General features: G+C 42.7%; 1 protein-coding gene across 5 annotated transcripts in view; it reads left to right on the forward strand.

The window, feature by feature from the left end:
* The window catches only part of LOC107992456 (twitchin), a 66,476-nt gene that overhangs the window by 30,130 nt on the left and 14,517 nt on the right, over positions 1–21,829 (forward strand). For 3 of the 5 annotated variants that reach the window (XM_062071714.1, XM_062071713.1, XM_062071711.1), the window contains 36 exons: positions 323–470; positions 771–1,007; positions 1,093–1,229; positions 4,483–4,608; positions 4,681–4,825; positions 4,892–5,031; positions 5,100–5,244; positions 5,342–5,483; positions 5,578–5,702; positions 5,927–6,280; positions 6,404–6,610; positions 6,690–6,998; positions 7,100–7,690; positions 7,779–8,084; positions 8,148–8,450; positions 8,524–8,808; positions 8,913–9,224; positions 9,333–9,635; positions 9,728–10,009; positions 10,107–10,406; positions 10,494–10,796; positions 11,798–12,385; positions 12,711–13,013; positions 13,096–13,397; positions 14,072–14,657; positions 15,062–15,336; positions 15,400–15,706; positions 15,796–16,677; positions 16,765–17,064; positions 18,145–18,426; positions 18,500–18,799; positions 18,885–19,187; positions 19,410–19,868; positions 20,134–20,256; positions 20,327–21,214; positions 21,286–21,588. In XM_062071714.1, coding sequence (XP_061927698.1) covers positions 323–470; positions 771–1,007; positions 1,093–1,229; positions 4,483–4,608; positions 4,681–4,825; positions 4,892–5,031; positions 5,100–5,244; positions 5,342–5,483; positions 5,578–5,702; positions 5,927–6,280; positions 6,404–6,610; positions 6,690–6,998; positions 7,100–7,690; positions 7,779–8,084; positions 8,148–8,450; positions 8,524–8,808; positions 8,913–9,224; positions 9,333–9,635; positions 9,728–10,009; positions 10,107–10,406; positions 10,494–10,796; positions 11,798–12,385; positions 12,711–13,013; positions 13,096–13,397; positions 14,072–14,657; positions 15,062–15,336; positions 15,400–15,706; positions 15,796–16,677; positions 16,765–17,064; positions 18,145–18,426; positions 18,500–18,799; positions 18,885–19,187; positions 19,410–19,868; positions 20,134–20,256; positions 20,327–21,214; positions 21,286–21,588 — 11,401 coding nt within the window. Of the gene's footprint in view, positions 1–322; positions 471–770; positions 1,008–1,092; positions 1,230–1,787; positions 1,923–2,763; positions 2,848–3,608; positions 3,687–4,482; positions 4,609–4,680; positions 4,826–4,891; positions 5,032–5,099; positions 5,245–5,341; positions 5,484–5,577; positions 5,703–5,926; positions 6,281–6,403; positions 6,611–6,689; positions 6,999–7,099; positions 7,691–7,778; positions 8,085–8,147; positions 8,451–8,523; positions 8,809–8,912; positions 9,225–9,332; positions 9,636–9,727; positions 10,010–10,106; positions 10,407–10,493; positions 10,797–11,797; positions 12,386–12,710; positions 13,014–13,095; positions 13,398–14,071; positions 14,658–15,061; positions 15,337–15,399; positions 15,707–15,795; positions 16,678–16,764; positions 17,065–18,144; positions 18,427–18,499; positions 18,800–18,884; positions 19,188–19,409; positions 19,869–20,133; positions 20,257–20,326; positions 21,215–21,285; positions 21,589–21,829 lie in introns of all 5 variants that reach the window. The other 2 variants (XM_062071710.1, XM_062071712.1) reach the window with 2 other exon arrangements.

Raw genomic sequence — 21,829 nt, forward strand, 5'->3', positions numbered from 1 at the left:
TAATTTAAAGGCATGATTAATCATTCACGGCACCACGGCACATAGCATACGGCATGAGATGCATCCGAATATCGAATCGAGTCGTAACTTTCGCCCTATTCATCGAATTATATCGGAATAATTATTCAATCGAGGAAATCGACAACGCAGGTAAGAGTGGGCGAAAGTTGCGCACTTGATTCGTTGCTGCTTGTTCGCTTTCTTCCGAAAGCTTTCGATGCTTGAAACGAAAAAAAAAAAAATAAATAAATAAAAAAAGATGAAAAAGATAAATGATGGAAAAACCACTTTATCGATTGATGAATACGATCGATTGATACAGCGTCGTCGTCCGAGCACGGACGTCCGAAGACCCAGCGTGGCGGACCTCGAGAATAAGATCAATCAGCCGAGCACACCTCTTCGAGATGTCGGACCACCGGGCCCACCTCAAATCATCGATGTCCAGGAATCGTATTCCGCGGTGGAAGGTACGTTGTCTAACTTATCGACCGATCGAATTATCGACATAACCAACAACCACGTTTCCTCTAGACTACTTTACCCGTTGAAAAAGTAACTAGTTAAAAATTTCAAACAAAGTTTACTTTAAGTAATTACTTATTAAACTGCTTGAATAACATTTATTCGTAGCTGTTATAGTTGTACCGCTTTTCACATAACCTCGCCTATTTATCAGTACAATTATTTGCGATTATTGCGTTTTAAATTATCGAAGTAACTTTATATTCGTAACTTCAACTATTAAATTTTGCCCACCACTGCCTTAGACTCGACGGCGTACCTCACGGTTGGAGTTGAGGGTACGCCAGCGCCTACCTTCAAATTCTACAAAGGAATCACCGAGATCATCGAAGGTGGCCGATTCAAGTTCCTTACGGACACAGAGACCAATACGATCACCCTCTGCATGAGGAAGACGAAGCCCAACGACGAGGGCACGTACAAGATCGTCGTGAGCAATATCCATGGCGAGGATTCCGCCGAGATGCAGCTTTACGTTTCCGGTATGGAACGTTTCCTCCTCCCTCCTCTCCCCACTCTCCTCGTCTCGACTCGATTTTTATTCGTTTATTCGACGTATTTCGCCAGACGCCAGCGGTATGGACTTCCGTGCTATGTTGAAAAAGAGAAGGTATCAAAAATGGGCAAGAGAGGAGCAAGAACAAGAAAAGGTAGATTTGAAGGAAGTGGAGAAACCGATGCCAGCTTTGAAAAAAGTGGAAAAGGTACGTGTATATTTATTATACGTAATATCTTCGTTATTCGATTCATGATCACGCGGTTCGATACTTTGAATATCGAATTTTGATATTTTCTTTTTTTTTTCTTCTTGTATGTCTTGAAGGAGCTTGTCTATTTTTACTGGTATGCATGATGAATTACTCTATGATTCGTTGTCAGTCTGCTGCATCACTCGTGTTCTCGATAGCCAACTGTCGCATAACAGCTCGGTACGCTACGTGGATAATATCGTTCGATATAGAAAATATCGCTTCAATTAAAAAATGATTTTCGTGAAGCGCGACTATGTATATATATTGTATATACCTTGTCGCATTATGGTTATTGATCGAATATTTAGCTGTGGAACGAGTCAACGATAATCTCGACTGTGTTTGGTAAGTAGGTAAAAAAAAAAAAAAAAAAAAAATCTACGATTTAACATTTCTGGAAAGAAGATCGATTAGTAATACGAGAAATAGAGAAAAGCGGTTATCGACCGATACGTTTCTTTCTTTTTTTGCCCTCCTGTTTCCTCTTTGTGTACACGTTTGTCTTCGTAGTCGCTGCACGACAGCGAGATGCACGGAAGAAGCTGGTATCAAGACGGGGATGATATAGTGATCGTGGCGGAGGGTGAGGAGGTCCTTCGAATTTCTCTAGACAAGAAGGGTGAAACTAACTGGAGCTGGCTCAAGGTTTTCAGCCATCATTCCCATAAATAATTTTCCCGACATTGACGAAACTTGTCTAAGGACGAACTAATCCCTGCCCTTCTGTTTTCTACAATTTTAGAATCTTATCTTTGATAAGTTTTTTCCTTTCCACTAGTCTACACTGGTACACGTGAAAAAAGAAAAATCTGAAAGATAAAGCTAAACGAAAGAAATTGTGGAAACAGAAATTTCTATTACTAATCTGTTACGTTATTACACGTATATTATATATATATATCAGGAAAAACTCGAGGACAAGCGATATGTACAAAACCGACGCGACGAAACTGATGACTGACGTTTTCCGATTAATATTCTCGGGTACACATTGCTAGTTTAGAGCTAATGCTGCACTTGAATTCGTATCTCGGATATTGCTCGATCGTATCGTATCGTAGATATTCACATTCATATTTATTTATTAACCAATCGTCGATTAACCAAAGATTAATTTCACTCGAATGTTAATCGTTAACGATAAGTGATTGTTATTTGATTCACAGTGCATGAGTAGAGGTATCTATCTTCTGTCTCGAATAAAATCGCATTCTTGTACGATATTAATATCGAAACTGAATGTGTAACGCATGTGTAACCGGCAAGCATTATCTCTAAATATTTCTAAAAAAAAAAACGTGTTTCAAATATTGAAAGGCGGAAGACTCTGATACGCGATGTCGATTTGAAAAAAAAAGAACACCTTTTTTCCAAAAAAATTGGATTCGTGAAATTCAAAGTGATCAGGGTCGTCCGCGATACACTCGATGTCCGATGTAAAGAGTGGGATTAACGATGTACGTGTGTGTGTGTACCGGGCATGCAGGACGTCTTCGACATTCAGCGCAGGCCAAGTTTGCAGGAGCTAATCGTCGACTGGCCGATATTAGCGACGAGGGTCAAGCAGAAGGTTCGCGAAAACTGTTTACTCCAATACTTTTTCTCCAATCCATTCGCCGCTCCCTCGATTCTACTTTAATCCCTTGGGCGATGTCTTCACGATAACGAGACCAACGAATTCCGCGCTTCCTTAGCGCACTCTCGCGTGCCAATCGAGAAATATAAACGCAGCGTTGTCACGTTGGTCAAACTTGGCATCATCGCTTTCCCAAAGGATTAAAAGCTTCGAAGAAGAGATATAAACGCCTGTACTATACACCCTGCAAAGCTTCAACGAATACGACTTCAACTTTCTGAAAAAAAGACAGAGACATCCGTTGAAAGAACAACTGAAAACCGAGAGATTTTTCTTCTTTTTTTTTACGATCGCGAGATTTTTCCTCGTCGCGTTTTTTTCTTCTTCTTTTAGCTTCTTTGCTTCGCACGGACGATGAAATTCTCGCGATCTAAAATCTTTCTAAATCTTAATAAGTAATAAATCCTGCTTTGGCCTGCGCTTCCTTCTTTTTTAGGAATTCGCGTTATTTTAAACCACTCGTATTAATACGACTAATATAATTCGTTTCCATCGATTATATTTTTCGCTCGTTATATGGAAAAAGTATATACACAGTGTATATTCGATTAGAGAAGCAAAGAGTTTTGTGTTTCTTGCGCTTGAGATTTGCCTGCAATCAGCCTCAACGTGTAAAAAAAAAAAAAAAAGAACATGTATAATACCCGTGTAGCGAATCAGACCTGTGATCGTCGATGATTTTTGTTGTTTTATAGAATAGTGGATCTCGTAGACCCTCCCTCGCCGAATTAATTCCCGACTGGCCGACCCTGCACCATTTCACCAAGACGGAGGTTGGAATCGTATTCCTCGGCATCTTGAAACACAGTTTCAAACGATCGACCAGCGACCTCGCGTGATATCGATCTCTTTCTCTTTATATTCCTTCCTTTCTCTCTCTATTTTCTCTCTCTCTCTCTCTCTCTCTCTTATCGTTTATACGATTCACCTTTCTCTGTACATACAATCGTTTCTTCACCGACTGTGAATTATTCACGAGTCTTTTTTCATTCTCTTCTTTCCTCCTATACGCACTCTTATTCATATCTTTTTCGTTCTTCCTTCTTCTCGAATCTCTCCATTCGTACGGATCGTTCTTCACCATAACTTTTTCTATCTATCTATCTATCTCTTTCTCTCTCTCTCCTTATGATATATATATATATCTTGCGTCCAATCTGTTTTTTGTACGACGAGCGAATTTTTCTTTTTTGCGTTGCGTTTAATTTTTCTTTTTTAAACATAGAATTTTCCACCTATAGCTATCGCCTCTCGAGAACGCTTCTTCGTCCTCGGCGACGACGACGACAACGAGATTTTTTATTTTATTCATTTTTCCACAGATTTTTCTTTTTTTTTTTTTTCCTCTCTCGCGAGAGATCTCTCGCGAGACGATCGATCGACGATTTGTGATTTGTGGCGCCTTCTTTTTTGTTTCTTTTTTTTTTCTAAACATTGTTTTGATTCTTCATCTTCCATACTTCCTATGGCCAGCAACGTTGTCGTTATTGGCGGTGTTCTTAGAATCTGAAACGGTTGTTCGTCGGCGAATGAATCGAAAGATTAACGGATGTAACATTTATTTCGCAGAAGCCGGAAAGTTTCCTGAAACCGTTGGTGGATCAATATGCCAAAGAGGGCAAAGACAAAAAGGTCGTGTTCGAGGCGAATTTCTCGAAACCGAATTGCAAACCGAAATGGTTCTTCCGAAAGGACGTAAGTTTTATTTATTATACCATTTTCTACTTCCATTCCATTCCCTCAAACACTTTCCTCCTTTCCTTCCAGGAGCTGTTCCCTTCGTCGAAATACAAGTTCAAGAACGAGGAAGATTGCTACCAGCTCATCATCATGAACCCCAAGGTCGAGGACACAGGAAAGTACACGATCGAAATTTCAGGTGTCTCGAGCACTGCCTTCCTCAACGTCGAAGGTTAGTTATCTAGCGATTCGATCGCGTCATCTCGACAATTACAACATCTGAATCGTGTGTCGATAGAACCGGATCCAACTTACACGTTCACCAAACCGCTCTCCAAAAAGACCAGCGGCTACACGAAGCACGAGGTTTACATGGAATGTACCGTCAGTTCGAATCTAGCTCAAGTCACGTGGTACAAAGGGAAAACGAAACTCGAGGTACGATTCTAAAAAAATTAGAACTTAAGAATCCAGAATATCTATATCTATCTATCTATATCTTTCAGGATGGCGATACGTACAGCATATCGAAGGATATGAACGGCGTTTGTCGTTTGACCATAAAGAGTGCCACCCTCGAAGATAGCGGCGAATATATTTGTAAGATCAACAAACAGACGGACAAAACTGAAACGGTTCTAACCGTAGTAGGTGCGTTTCAATCGTGAAAAGAAGTAAAAATTCTTCTCAATTAAAATTCTCCAATCTGAAAAGAAAAAGAGAAAACTTGTTCGTTTCCTCTGCGCAGAATACCCGTACAAATTCGTGAAGGTGTTGAAATCGCAGCAACTCGTTGAAAAAGAAACGTTGACGCTGGTCTGCGAGCTGGACGATGCCGGCGGAGAGGTAAAATGGTTCAAAGGTGACCAAGAGATCGTACCTGACAAGAGGTGAGTGTCGATTGATTTTCTTTTTGCCTTTTTCGCTTCTAATTCGCGAGAAAAAGATTCTTGTTTCTTCTAATCGAGAATAACTAACGTGCAGGGTACAGATCAAAGAGGATGGCAGGAAGAGGAAGCTCATCATCAAGGACACCAAGGTTACGGATGCTGGCCAATACTCGTGCGTGAGCAATGCCGATAAAACCGAAGCCGAAATAGTTATAAACTGTAAGTGTTAATGATAAAAGTGAGGAATGATTAAAAATAAACAGTTAAAAAATTTGGAACAAAGTCACTTTGAATAATTGTTCATTAAAAGTCTTGGACAATATTTATTCGTAGCTATTCATATAACCTTGATTGTTTCCAATTATTATTAAATTTTGAACGATAAATTAAATTTTGCCCCATCGAAAAGCACGCAAAAATAAATAAATTGAATTTTCCTTTAGACGCGAATCGTTTCAACAAGAAACTAAAGGATACGGTGGCTGTGGAGAGGGAAAAATTGGTGTTGGACGTGGAACTCCAAGATCAAACTGCGCCTGCGATCTTCTTCTTTAACGGGAATCGAATCGAGCCCAACGAGAGAGTCGAGATCAAGAATTTGGGGGGTGGAAAGCACCAGTTGATCTTCAACAGAGTGGAAATGAGCGATGACGGTGAAATTAGTTGCGAGAGCGGGCAGTTGAAGAGCAGTTGCAAACTCACTGTGAAGAAGGGCGAGAGCAAACCCATCGTTGAAATCCCTGACAAGGTCGAAGGTCCTTGCAACACGCCTCTCGTATTCGTTGTACCTTACAAAAGTAAGTTTTCCATTTTCTTCGACTCGAGAAATGACAATATTCATTTGATTCCCTTAAAAATATTCGTTTCATGTTCATTCATATTCAATTCATCAAAAATAACGAGTTATCGATTCGTTGCAGTCGAAGGGACGAAACAGAGTCAGGTGGAAGCGAAACTGTTGAAAGACGGTAAAGCATTGCCGTTGAAAGATGTGGAGATAGTGGTTGGCGAGGACAAGATCACCTTCAAGATCAAAAAGCCTTCTCGGGACCAATCTGGTGTTTATCAAGTGAAGATAAGTAACAACCAAGGGGAGGAAGTGAACGACGTGAATATCAATATGCAAGGTAAAAAACGTTTTGCTTCGAGCAGACGTCCCTTTGCCCTCTCATCATCTCGCTTCATCGTTCAAAATCTCTCCCTCAGACGTACCATCCCCGCCCAGAGACGTGGACGTTAACGAGATCTTCCAAGACTCTTGCGTGGTGTCTTTCAAACCTTCCAAGGACGACGGTGGAACGCCCATCACGAAATACGTGATCGAGCGCCTCGACCTCAGCTTGAAGGCGCAATGGGACAACGTGGGCGAAGTTATGCCTGGGGAGAAATGCTCTTACAAAGTACAAGATCTCGTTGCAAAGAAGGAGTACAAGTTCCGTATCAGAGCTGTGAACAAACTTGGCTCCAGCGAGCCAGCCATGTTCGGCAAGCCGGTGCTCGCCAAAGATCCATGGGGTAACGTTTTAATATCCTTTTACAATTGTTTTAAAAACTTACCAAAAAAAAAAAAAGAAAATCGTCGTTTCATTCTCCCTCTTCTTCTTCTTCTTCAATAGATGAGCCAGGTAAACCCACGAACGTGGAGGTGACCGACTGGGACAAAGATCACGCCGACTTGAAATGGACGAAGCCCGAGAACGACGGTGGGGCGCCTATCACGGGATACATAATCGAGTACAAGGAAAAGTTTGGCAAAGAGTGGGTGAAGGGGAAGGAAATCGAAGGAGAAGTGACGGAGGCGACCATAGACGGGTTGAAGGAGGGTACCCAATACGAGTTCAGGATCCGAGCCGTGAACAAAGCTGGCCCCGGTGAACCGTCGGATGCTACGAAACCGATAATAGCCAAGTGCCGATTCGTGAAACCTTACATCGTTGGAGATGGCCTGACGAATCTGATCGTGAAGAAGGGACAGATCATCAAGTACGATATCAAGTATGCCGGTGAACCTGAACCGGAGGTTCATTGGTTCCTTGGGGAGAAAGAGTTGGTTCAAGACTCGGCCGAGAGGCTCACGATCGACAAATACGAGAGAAACACGGTGCTCACCGTTAGGAAGACGGTTAGATCCGATTCTGGAAAGTACAAGCTTGTCCTGTCAAACAGCTCTGGAACTTGCGAGAGCGTCGCTGACGTGATTGTCCTTGGTATATAAATACTTCACTTTTCCCCTATTTCGCTTATCTCTGCTTTTTTACCGATTGTTCTTTCATACAATTTTATTTCCATCGCCAGACAAACCTTCGAAACCGACCGGCCCGTTGAAAGTGGAGGAAGTTCGCGCCGACCACGTGAAAGTGAAGTGGGAGAAGCCCGAGGATAATGGAGGTACCGAAATTACCGGCTACGTGTTGGAAAAAATGGACATGGATACTGGACGGTGGATCCCTGCCGGGGAAGTGGGACCGAACGAAACTAGCTTCAACTTCACCGGGTTGACGCCGAAGAAGAAGTACAAATTCCGCGTGAAAGCTGTGAACAAGGAAGGCGAATCGGAGCCGCTCGAAGTCGAGGAAGCGATTCTTGCCAGGAATCCTTATGGTGAATATTTTTATGCTTCGCGAATTATGCCACGCTCTGCTCACTTTTCTTGATCTTCTTCAGACGAGCCTGATAAGCCTGGTAAACCTGTAATCTTCGACTACGATAACGTCAGCGTATCCTTGAAGTGGGAGAAGCCTCAGAACGACGGCGGTAGACCGATCACTCATTACACCGTGGAGATGAAGGACAAATTCGCTGTGGACTGGGTGGAGGTAACGAAAACGACCGATGCCACCCCGGAGGCAAAGGTCGAAGGTTTGAAGGAAAAGATGATTTACCAGTTCCGAGTTAGGGCTCACAATAAAGCAGGCCCCAGCCAGCCTAGCGAGCCCACTGACAATCATCTTTGCAAGCACAAGAATCGTAAGCTCTCGAAAATAATGAAATAAAACCTCGTTTTATATATATATAATTGCATCTCGATTTGAAATTTCAGTTAAACCGAGAATCGACAGAACGAATTTCAAGTCTATAGTTATCAAGGCTGGACGTACCCACAAATGGTCGGTAGATATCATAGGGGAACCGCCGCCAGAAGTTAAGTGGATTTGGAGAGACAACATACCTCTTACTACCACCGAACGTATCAAGATCGAGAACGTGGATTATCACACAGACTTCACCATCGTAAACGCGATGCGTAAAGACACGGGAAAATATACTCTGATCGCGGAGAATGCTAACGGAAAGGACGAGGAAACCGTGGAACTTACGGTTCTCGGTAAATTGTCGATTATTTTTTTTATCACCAGCCAATCCATAATATATATATGTCAAATGAAAAAACGAGTATTTTGTAACGAACGCGTGTTTTGCATCGTTCAGGCAAGCCAGACGCACCGAAAGGTCCGTTGGAAGTGACGGATATTACAGCTACGTCGGCCAAGGTGAAGTGGGAGAAACCGGAAGACGACGGTGGTGTTCCGATTAAAGAATACGAAATTGAAAAATTGGACACGAAAACTGGCAAGTGGGTGAGAGTGGGAAAAGTTCCAGGCAATGCGCCGCTCACGGAATTCGAGGTGACGGGATTGAATCCGGGAAGCGAATACAAATTCCGCGTTACAGCGGTCAACGACGAAGGTGATTCCGAACCTTTGGAGAGCGAGCGGGGAATCATCGCCAGAAATCCGTACGGTAAGACGAGAAGAAAAGAACTTTTCTCCAGACCCGTTTTAAACTTTGTTTCTTCGAGGGTTATGATTAATCAACGTTCTAATTTCCGTCGATGATTTATTTTTTAAGACGAGCCGCATAAACCTGGAACACCTGAGATAACCGACTATGACAACGAGTCCATAAGTTTGAAATGGACTGCTCCTGATTTCGACGGTGGTGCGCCAATCGAGAAATACATAATCGAGAAGAAGGACCGTTACAAACCAGATTGGGAGAAGGCGATGGAGGTACCTGGAAATCAACTAGAGGCCAAAGTAGGGGACTTGAAGGAACGTGGAGAGTATCAGTTCAGGATCATAGCCGTGAACAAAGCCGGCCCATCTCCGCCATCGGACGCTTCAAAGATGCAAATATGCAAACACAAAGCACGTAAGTGTTTCATTCGTCTTTTTATTTTTCATAATTGCATACATATAGGTGTTCGAGTTTTGATCGAATCTTTCCTTCTTTTATTCCTACAGTGAAACCAAGAATCGATCGTACGAACTTGAAACCTATCACGGTCCGTGCTGGCAAGCCAATCAAATATGACGTGGATGTTCGTGGCGAACCGCCTCCAGAGATCACGTGGTATCACGCGAATCAGGCGGTTCAAAGCGGCGGGAATATCGAAATTGTCAACATCGATTACAATACGAAACTCAGTATTACCGACTGTGTGCGAAAAAATACCGGGGTATGGAAAATAAAGGCTGTAAATCCTCACGGTGAAGACGAGGCTGAAGTCGAAGTCACGATACTCTGTAAGTCGAATGATAGTGACAATCTCTGAAATTGATACTATATAACTTATTATTTGTTTATTATTATTATTGACTCGATTCATAAATTACTTTCCAGCTGCTCCTGGAAAACCAAAGGGTCCTTTGAAAGTGTACGATGTTACGAAGAGCGGTTTGAAATTGAAATGGGAAAAACCGGAAGACGATGGCGGCTTACCCATTACCAGTTATCAAATTGAGAAACTGGACAAAGCGACCGGAAGATGGGTCCCCGTCGGGCGTACTTCGGATACCGAAATGGACGTTAAAGGTCTTCAAGAGGGTCACGAATACGAATTCAGGGTGAAGGCGATTAACGAAGAAGGGGAATCCGAGCCATTGGTCACGGACAGTTCGACCATTGCAAAGAATCCTTATGGTGAGAGAAAAATTGCACAATTGTTTTTGCGTACAAAAATATTTCTACAAGAAAGTTTCCACTGATAAGTTTGAATATAATTTTTAGACGTAGCCAGTAAGCCTGGCGTGCCGGAATTCGAAGATTGGGACGTGGATCGTGTCGATTTAAAATGGGAACCGCCGAAAAGTACAGGAGGTGCACCTATTACGGGTTACATAATCGAAATGAAGGAGAAGCCGTCGCCGAATTGGCAAGAGGCCACTGTAACAGACTCGCCCCAACCAAAAGGGCGCGTCACCGGTTTGAAGAAAGGTTCCGTGTACCAATTCCGCGTGCGTGCCGTTAACAAAGCTGGACCATCGGAACCGAGCGATTCAACCAAGCCACACGTGGCAAAGGCGCGATATCGTGAGTACTGTTCATTGCTGGAACGAAGTCTCGTGGAAAGAAACGCATTTTTGTTTCTACTGTGGTATTTGTTACTTGTACTAATCCAAAATAATGATCTGTATCTCGTTGCATTAGCTTAAACATAAAATCCAAAGAATTCTGTCAATAATGTAAAAATTGTATCATTTCTCATAATACAATGTGTAGATTAATTATGATTTGTAACAATAGTCTAAAATAATTAGTAATTTGGAAAATATTTCAATTTCCAGTCCTAAATGATTATCCTAACGTGACTTTATAATTGAAAAATAATTTTTATGATTTTGAATATTCAAATTATAGCTTTTCTACATTACTAATAGTGTCTCATGTTGTTAACAAAACGTCTGAAATGAAGATAGGCGGTTCTAACGAAGGATTAATAACAGTACCGTTCACTGCTGGAAGTGGGAAGGTATAAAGGCAGAGGCGTTTTCGAGGGATAAGACCGCCTATCCCCACTTCAAACGCTTTGTTGACATCACACACTGCACTAGTAATAGAAAAGCTATAATTTGAATATTCAAATTCATAAAAATTATTTTATATAAAGTTATGTATGGATCTAAGATTGATTTTGATATAATATTAATATATCTATATATTTAACTTATTATGTATATGTATGTATACATATAATTCTTATTTTAATTATTCTTATTTTAATCTAATAAAAATTATATTTATAAATTAAACTAATATTACAAATCATAATTAGTCTATACATATTTTGAAAAGTAACCAAATTTTTATATTATACCTTAGATTCTCTGGATACAATAATGCATTGAAGTTCAGATACGGATTGACGTTTTGGATCAGTATATATGAAAATAGACATTTCTTTCCAAATTTAACCAATCAGATTTCGCAATTTCTTTTTCGAGACTTTTTTCCAACAATATTTTTTGCTTCAACAATCTCGATATACATATAAATGTAACACGTATATATATATACACTTTTTCATTTTTCAGTGAAACCACACATAAACCGCGACAAATTGAAAACGATTAAAGTGAGGGCGGGTCAAATGGTGAAACTAGAAGTCGACATCGAAGGTGAACCACCGCCAACCGTTACCTGGAACTTTGGAGGCGCGGTCCTTCAAACAAGTGCCAACGTGAAAATCGATAACGAGGATTACCTAACCAAAATTCATTTGACCCAAACTAGCCGCAAGTTGAGTGGCAAATACACCATCAAAGCTGTGAATGATTCTGGACAAGACGAGGCCGATGTGGAGATTATCATTCAAGATAAGCCCGGGAAACCGGAAGGTCCTCTGGAGGTGACGGATATCCACAAGGAAGGATGCAAATTGAAGTGGAACAAACCGAGGGACGATGGCGGTTTACCGTTGTCCGGTTATCTGGTCGAGAAAATGGATGTCACGACCGGTCGATGGGTACCAGTTGGCATAGTTGATCCAGACAAAACGGAACAGACTATCACTGGTTTGGAACCTGGAAAACGATACGAATTCCGCGTGAAAGCTGTAAACGAAGAGGGAGAATCGGAACCATTGCAAACGGATGTTCCTATCATCGCTAAGAATCCTTATGGTATATATACATATATATATTGTTTCATTTGTGGAAAGAAGTCTCGTTGGACAGCACAAGGTCAAAAAGGATCTTTAGCCTATCCCCACTTCAAACGCTTTGTTGACAGTACAGCTTCGAATCGGATTGGTATATATAACCACGCTAGAAACAAATAGGCGTGTCCTCCCATATTAACCAATCAGATTTCTTTCCAGCAGTGAACCGTACATATACTATATATACATTATATTGTATACTATATATATATATACATTATACTATAGGTTATATATATTTTCGGTGGCTCGAGATACATCGTAACTCGTTTAAACTCGACTTTTAGATCCTCCATCTGCGCCTGGTCTACCAGAAATCATCGACTGGGCCGAAAATATGGTGAAATTGAAATGGGAACCACCTATACGTGACGGTGGTGCACCCATCACAGGTTACATAATCGAAATGAAAGACAGATTTGGCACCACGTTCGTGAAGGCTGCCGAGGTGGAAGGACGGGTGTGTACGGGAACAGTGACACGATTGGAGGAAGGAAATCAGTATCAGTTCAGAGTGAGAGCCGTGAACAAAGCGGGTCCCGGAGAACCTAGCGAGGCTACCAATCCTCATACTGCCAAAGCTCGTTGGCGTGAGTATATATATATGATTTCTCGAGTCGAGCATGTTGGAAAGAAATTGTATTTTACGTTAATTCATTTTATCGTTTACAGTGAAACCGTTTATCGATCGAACCAATTTGCAACCGATAACCGTAAAAGTAGGTCTTACCGTCACTTTGGATGTGAATATCATTGGTGAACCGCCACCAAATGTAACTTGGTTCTTCCAAGACAAGGAGATCGTATCGGACGACACGATACGCGTCGACAATATCGACTACAATACCAAATTTTTCATTTTGAAAACGAAACGAGCGCACACGGGAAAATACGTGATCAAAGCGAAGAACGAGGTGGGCGAGGACACTGCCGATGTCGAGATAATCGTCATCGGTAAACCAAGCAAGCCAAAGGTATCCTATTTGAATTTGATTATCTCGCTTATAACGCTAAATCGTTGCGTCACGACAAATATACAAATGTGATTTGAATCCTCAAGTGGAAGATGTTTCGAATTTGAGAAACGTACAATAAACTGGACTATGAGAATTGGAAATGATATTTTAAAGAAACAGATGTTAAGGAGAAATTGTTTATTAAAAAAAGAAATTATTTGCTACGAAATGTCTCTAACAATTCAATATCATTATAATATACTTTTGCAAAATTTTACGAATCAAATATTGCAATGAAAAAAAAAGTAGAAAGTTTCCACTTTTCATGCATTCGACTGTCGTCGCGTCGGAACGATGCGGAACGTATAAAAAATCAAATGCAATTTTCTAATTACTTAATTTTAAATTTAATTTACAAAATTACTTATTGATAATTCATAAATAAATGTTTCGAGATGTTTATAAAACTTCAAATGCTTCTTAATAAATTTATAAAATATTTGTCAACTATTGAAACTGTGATCGATCAGTTACCTATATACTTTGTTTAAAAAATTTAAAGGATTTAAAATTGTAACGTATGGTTTTATTATTTGAAACAATTATTTTTTAAAAACGAATCTTATTAATTGCACACTAATTCGAACCAGCATCGACGCGTCATTTCATCGAGATAAAATTTCAAATCGCAGGGTCCTCTGGAAATATCCGACGTGAACAAACACGGTTGCAAGTTGAAATGGGAGAAACCTGACGACGACGGTGGTGTGCCGGTCGAGTACTACGAGATCGAAAAGTTGGATCCTTTGACGGGGCAATGGATCCCTTGCGCGAAATCCGTGGAACCGGAAGTGACGGTGACGGGTCTTCAAGAAGGGAAACCGTACAAATTCCGCGTGAAGGCGGTAAATCGGGAGGGCGAATCTGACGATTTGGAAGCGGACAAATCCATCATTGCGAAGAACCCGTTCGACGAGCCTGGAAAACCTGGCCGGCCGGAAATCAGAAACTGGGACAAAGACTTCGTCGATCTCGAGTGGACTCCGCCCAAAGACGACGGGGGCGCCCCGATCGAGAAGTACATCGTGCAGATGAGGGACAAGGAAGGCCGCCAGTGGATAGACGTGGCCAAAGTTCTCGGAGATCGCACCACCGCCAAGGTCACCGATGGTATCGAGGAAGGCCACGAATACGAGTTCAGAATAGTCGCAGTGAACAGAGCCGGGCCTGGAGAGCCGAGCGACACTTCGAAAAGCGTTGTTGCCAAACCACGATTTTGTAAGCATATATATATATATGTTTGCGAACATTTAGACAAAGGATGATGTTATCTGAGAAGACTCGTTTTTTAGTCGACACGCTTCGATAGACAGAATTTAAATAGTTAAATTAATTACGAATAAAGTTACTTACATTAAAGTTACTTCAATAATTTATTGTTCGAAACGTAATAGTAGTTGCAAATAATTATAAACAGCAAACGATCGAGATTATATGAGAAGCGGAATGAATAAATTATTCAAGCATTTTAATAAGTAATTAATTGAAGTAACTTCGTTCAAAATTTTTAACCAGTTATTTTTTCAACGAGTTAATACTCGACTCTAACATATACATTTATATATATATATATATATATTCTTGCACTGTCTTTATACCATTTTTTCCTTTCTTTTGTAAAGTGGCACCCCGCATCGATCGCAAAAATCTACAGAAGAAGGTTATGCGAGTGGGCCAATTGTTACGAATCGAGGCGGATGTACAGGGTGAACCGCCGCCGCTCGTTACTTGGAAGCTGAAGGACGCCGTGCTGAAGAGCATGGATCGTCTCAAGATCGAGAACGAAGATTATCACACCACCTTTATCATAAGTAAATTGCAGAGATCCGATACGGGCACCTACACGGTCGTAGCCAAAAACGACAGCGGTACCGACCAAGTGGACGTCGAGATCCTGGTACGGTTAAATATTTATCCAAAAGAAAAGAAAAAGAAATCTAAAAATCGTTCGCCTTTTTAGGTGGTGAGCAAACCTAGCAAACCGAAGGGGCCGCTCGAAGTGTCCGACGTAACAGCGGAAGGATGCAAGCTGAAATGGGACAAACCGGACGACGACGGCGGGGAGCCAGTCGATCACTACGTGATCGAGAGGATGGACGTCGACACAGGAAGATGGGTACCTTGCGCGACGAGCAAAACACCGGAAGCCGAGGTTACCGGCCTCAACGAAGGCAAGGACTACCTGTTCCGAGTGAAGGCTGTTAATTCTGAAGGCGAATCCGAACCTTTGGAAACGGCAATCCCGACCACGGCAAAGAATCCTTACAGTAAGCGCGCTTTACTTTCTTTTATATATTCTAGAAAGTTGAGAGTACTGAATAATTTTTATATTTTAATAATTTTGCTCGGATCGTAGCCGAGCCGGACGCTCCTGGGAAGCCGGATCTGAAGGATTGGTCGAAGCAGCACGTGGACCTGAAATGGAAAGCGCCGAAGAAGGATGGGGGGGCGCCGATAGAGAAGTACATAATCGAGAAGAAGGATCAATACGGGAAGTGGCAGAAGGCGGCCGAGGTTCCTGGAAATAAAACCGAGGGCAGAGTGGAGGGATTGATCGAGGGGCAAAAGTATCAGTTCCGTGTGAAAGCCGTGAACAAAGGCGGTCAGAGTAAACCGAGCGAGCCGAGCGACAGCCTGGTCGCAAAGGATCGTTACGCCGCGCCCAAGATCGATCGTACCAATTTGAAGGATCTGACGATCAAGGCTGGGACCAACATTCGATTGGACGTGAAGGTGACGGGCGAGCCGCCTCCAACGAAAACGTGGTATCTGAACAAAGCGAAGCAGGAATCGGGCGGTGTGTTGACCATCGAGCTGGAGGATTACAGGACCAAATTCTTGGTGTCGTCCGCCTCGAGAGCTCATTGCGGTACGTTGACACTGAAGGCGGAGAACAGTTCCGGAAAGGACGAGGCCTCGATCGAGATCCTGGTGTTGGACAAGCCTGGTAAACCGGAAGGTCCCCTCAAAGTGTCTGATGTGCACAAGGAGGGATGCACGTTGAAGTGGAATCCACCGTTGGACGACGGTGGCGTGCCACTCGATCACTACGTGGTGGAAAAGATGGATACGGAAACTGGAAGGTGGATACCGGTTGGACGCACCAAAGAACCGAGCATGGTCGTGGAAAATCTGGTCCCAGGTCAAGAGTACAAGTTCCGAGTCTCGGCTGTGAACGCGGAGGGTGAATCGGAACCTTTGGAAACGGATCATGGAATCGTAGCTAAGAATCCATTTGGTTAGCTCAATTTTTCTTTCTCCTGATATGTCTGATAAAGGAGAAGAAATATTGATAATAATATAATGAATCGTTTCGTTTCACTAGACGAGCCAGGTCCACCTGGTCGACCAGAGGCAGCCGATTGGGACAAGGATCATATAGACCTAAGATGGACTCCACCCTTAAACGATGGTGGATCTCCAATCACTGGATACATAATTGAAAAACGCGAGAAAGACGGCCCACGATGGATAAAGGCGTGCGAAACCGGACCCGAATGCAAGGGACGAGTCGATAATCTCGACGAGGGTGTCGAGTACGAGTTCCGCGTGAAAGCTGTTAACATTGCTGGACCCGGTGAACCATCCGACACCAGTAAACCGATCACGGCCAAAAGCCGACGATGTAAGAACATTTTTCTCTGCTGGTCATATCTTTTATATTTTTGTAAAGTAACCTCTTTCCGATCGACGAAAATATTTGTTTCTATCTATTATCTTTTCGAGTTTGTATACTACTATTTGTGCAATATCGCATCACGTTTCTGAATGTTCGAATTTTTATATTTTCCAAAATAATTCTTCCAATCGAGACATGATGTCATATTACGTGTCTGAAAATTTCCAAATATTTTCCAGTTTAATTAAAATTCGATACTACCATTCTAATAATTTTTCTCAATAGATAGATCGATTTCTCTATTCTAACCTCTAATATTGATGAATCATCTGACACCAGTAAACCGATCACGGCCAAAAGCCGACGATGTAAGAACATTTTTCTCTGCTGGTCGTATTTTATATTTTTATATTTTTGTAAGGTAACCTTTTTTCGATTGACGAAAATATTTGTTTTTATCTATTACCTTTCCGAGTTTGTATACTACTATTTGTGCAATATCGCATCACGTTTTTGAATTTACGAATTTTTATATTTTCCAAAATAATTCTTCCAATCGAGACATGATATTATATTACGTGTCTGAAAATTTCCAAATATTTTCCAGTTTAATTAAAATTCGATACTACCATACTAATAATTTTTCTCAATAGATAGATCGATTTCTCTATTCTAACCTCTAACATTGATGAACCATCCGACACCAAACCGATCACGGCCAAAAGCCGACGATGTAAGAACATTTTTCTCTGGTGGCCGTATCTTTTATATTTTTGTAAAGTAACCTCTTTCCGAACGACGAAAATATTTGTTTCTATCTATTACCTTTCCAAATTTGTATACACGATGATATATTTTCCATCTCAATTTCTCTGTTGCCTTGTGTCGCATCACGTTTCACGAATTTTTATATTTTCCAAAATAATTTTTCCAATCGAGACATGATATCATATTACGTGTCTGAAAATTTCCAAACATTTTCCAGTTTAATTAAAATTCGATACTATCATATTAATAATTTTTTCGAATCGATAGATCGATTTCTTTATTCTAACCTCTTAACGCGACTCCATCTTTTTCCGACAGTGGCGCCAAAGATCGATAGGAAAAATTTGCGTGATATCACGGTACGCGAGAACGAAGGATTCCACTTCGACGTGAAGATAATCGGAGAACCACCGCCTGACGTCACTTGGGTAATCAACAACAAGAGTATCCAACAAACGACGTTCCGCAGGATACAAAACGTCCCGTACAACAGCAAGTTTTTCAACGACAAACCGGAACGAAAGGACAGTGGCATTTATAAGATTACGGCTGTGAACCAGTATGGATCCGATACCGCCGAAGTGGAAGTCACCGTTGTCTGTAAGTTTTAATATTTTACTCGTCTAAACGGAATTTCTCCTGAAAAATAACGATCGACTCGATTATTTCGTAGCGAAACCTGCAAAACCCGAAGGACCGCTCGAAGTGTCTGATATTCACGCAGAAGGATGCACTTTGAAATGGAAGAAACCCAAGGACGACGGTGGAGAGCCCATCGAGGGTTACCTCGTGGAAAAGTTCGATCCGGATACGGGTGTTTGGTTACCTGTCGGTAAGACGACAGGCCCGGAAATGAAGGTGGAAGGATTGACGCCTGGACACGAGTACAAGTTCAGGGTGAAGGCGCTTAACAAAGAAGGAGAATCGGAACCGTTGGAGACGTACAGCTCGATCGTGGCCAAAGATCCATTCAGTAAATATATATACATATACACGAGCCTCCAAAATTAAACCCATCATCTGAGAAAAATTCTCATGAGGATGAAAAATTTGTTTAGCCGTACCGAGTCCTCCTGGTGCGCCTGAACCGGTCGATTGGACCGCGAATCAGGTCGAGTTGTCTTGGAAGGAGCCTGTCAGCGACGGCGGATCGCCCATCACCGGGTACATCATCGAGAAGAAGGACAAGTACAGTACGATGTGGGAAAAGGCTTTGGAAATCGAGACACCTACCACGAAAGGCCTGGTTCACGGCCTCATCGAGGGTAACGAGTACTTGTTCCGCGTAATAGCCGTGAACAAAGCCGGTCAATCGGAGCCTGGCGATACCAGCAAAACGTTCACCGCTAAACCGCGATACCGTAAGTAATTTCTTCGTTCCGTAATTGTATAATAAGCTTCGTGGCGTCGATCCAATTTATTCGCTACCGCATTGTATCCCTGATATAAGCGTGTATCCTCGAACGGGTAGCGTTAAAGAGATACCATTGGTACACCCAACGCTCTATAAATAACGATTGGGGAATTCGACATTGGCAGTCATCGAACGATCCACTCACCTATAAATTTGTATCGATCGACAGTGGCACCCAAGATCGACCGACGCAATCTGAGGGATGTCACGTTGTCGGCCGGCTCGCTGCTGAGATTCGACGTTAACGTGATCGGTGAACCTCCGCCTCACATCGAGTGGCGATACGGCGCCATTCCCCTGCACTCCGACAGGAAGGTGCAGATCGACAATTCCGAGTACAACACCAAGTTCAGCATTCGCCCCGTGGCCCGAGACGACAGCGGCGACTACACGATCACGGCGACCAACTCGTCCGGAAGGGATTCCGTCACGGTGCAAGTCACGGTTACGGACAAGCCGATGCCGCCTGAGGGCCCGCTTCAAGTTTCGGACGTGCACAAAGAGGGATGCAAATTGAAGTGGAAGAGGCCGAAGGACGATGGCGGTACACCGATCGAGTATTATCAAGTGGAGAAAATGGATCCCGAAACTGGTTGCTGGGTGCCTTGCGGCCGATCTACCGAGCCTAGTAAGACCCCTCTCTTTTTTTAAAAAAGAATTTACAGGGATATTTAAATTAATAAAAATAAATTATAGATAGATGATAGACCCAAATAAATTATAAAATTTTTATATAATTATATAAAAATTTTTAATTTATCGACAGGGTATGAACCTGTAAGCTTTATTTAGCTTATTATATAATTATATAAATGGAATTTTATATAATTTTTAAAGTCCCCTAGATAAACAAATATTCGAAATATCTATTTCTTACTTTCTTTTCCCATCAGATCTGGAAGTGTCCGGATTGACACCTGGCAAAGAATATCTGTTCCGGGTTACGGCGGTGAACGCCGAAGGAGAGTCGAAGCCTCTGGAAGCGGAACAAGCTATCCTAGCCAAGAATCCGTATGGTGAGTGAATTGTACGAGTCGGGTAATGGTTCCAAGTAAAATTCGATTCATTTGGAAAATTTCGTTTTAGACGAGCCAGGCAAACCGGGCGATCTTCGCGCCACCGATTGGGACAAGGACCACGTCGATCTCGCCTGGTCTCCGCCAACGAGCGACGGTGGCTCGCCCATCACAGGCTACATAATCGAGAAGAAGGACAAGTACGGGGAGTGGGAGAAGGCTGTGGAGGTGCCGGCGTACGAAACGTCGGCAACCGTCCCCGACTTGATCGAAGGTCAACCTTACGAATTCCGCGTCCGAGCCGTAAACAAAGCTGGCCCTGGCGAGCCTTCCGACCCAACGCCAACGATCGTTGCCAAGCCGCGAAACCAGGCGCCCAAGATCGACCGTACGAATTTGATAGAGGTTAGAATCAAGGCTGGCCAAAATTTCAGCTTCGACGTGAAGGTTTCCGGTGAACCTCCGCCGACCACGAAGTGGATGCTGGGCAAACGAGAGGTTCGGCCCACCGAGCGTATCAAGGTGAAGCACGTGGACTACAACACGAGCCTGAGCGTCAGGATGGCCACGAGAGCCGAATCGGGGAGGTACAGCATAATCGCGGAAAATATAAACGGCATGGACGAGGCGTTCGTGAAGGTGACGGTTCTGGACGTGCCGAGCCCGCCTCAAGGGCCGCTCAGAGCATCCGACGTGCACGCCGAAGGGTGCACCCTGACGTGGAAACCGCCGGAAGACGACGGTGGTCAACCGGTAGACAAATACGTCGTGGAGAAAATGGACGAAGCGACCGGCCGTTGGGTACCGGCAGGAGAAACGGATGGGCCGCAAACTTCTTTGCAAGTGGAGGGATTGACCCCTGGTCACAAGTACAAATTCCGTGTCCGTGCGGTGAACAAACAGGGTAAATCGGAACCGTTGGCAGCGATGCAAAGCATCGAGGCGAAGAATCCTTTCGGTCAGTCAATGTTTTTCGTGTCTTTTATCATGCCCCTTTTTCATCGGACTAACGGGTCGATGGTGTTTCAGACGAACCTGGAAAACCTGGCACACCTGTGGTCAGCGACTACGACTCCGACTTTGTCGAGCTTCAATGGGATCGTCCGCAGGAAGACGGAGGCTCGCCCATTACTGGTTACATAATCGAGAAACGGGACAAATATAATCCGAACTGGGAGAAATGCGCCGAGGTTGAAGGTGATGTGAATCGTGGAAAAGTGAACGATCTGGTGGAGGGTATACACTACGAATTCCGCGTTAGGGCGGTTAACAAAGCCGGACCTGGCGAGCCGTCCGATGCTTCCAAATCTCACTTGGCTCGACCCAAGAATCGTAATTGTCTCTTTTCTTCTCTCTCTTATTCGCTATTGGAAAGAAGTCTCTGGATCTGATTGGATAATTTCGAAGGAAACGCCTATTTTCGCTTCTACTATGCTATTTGTCACGTAACTAATCTCTATTTAAATCTCGAAGAATTCTATCGATATACAAATTTTTTTATTTCTCAATATATATAATTGCGATTCGTAACGATAGTTTAATTTATAAATGTAATTTTATATTCGAGTAATTA

Source organism: Apis cerana, linkage group LG2 (genome assembly GCF_029169275.1).
Source record: "Apis cerana isolate GH-2021 linkage group LG2, AcerK_1.0, whole genome shotgun sequence".
NCBI lineage: Eukaryota > Metazoa > Arthropoda > Insecta > Hymenoptera > Apidae > Apis > Apis cerana.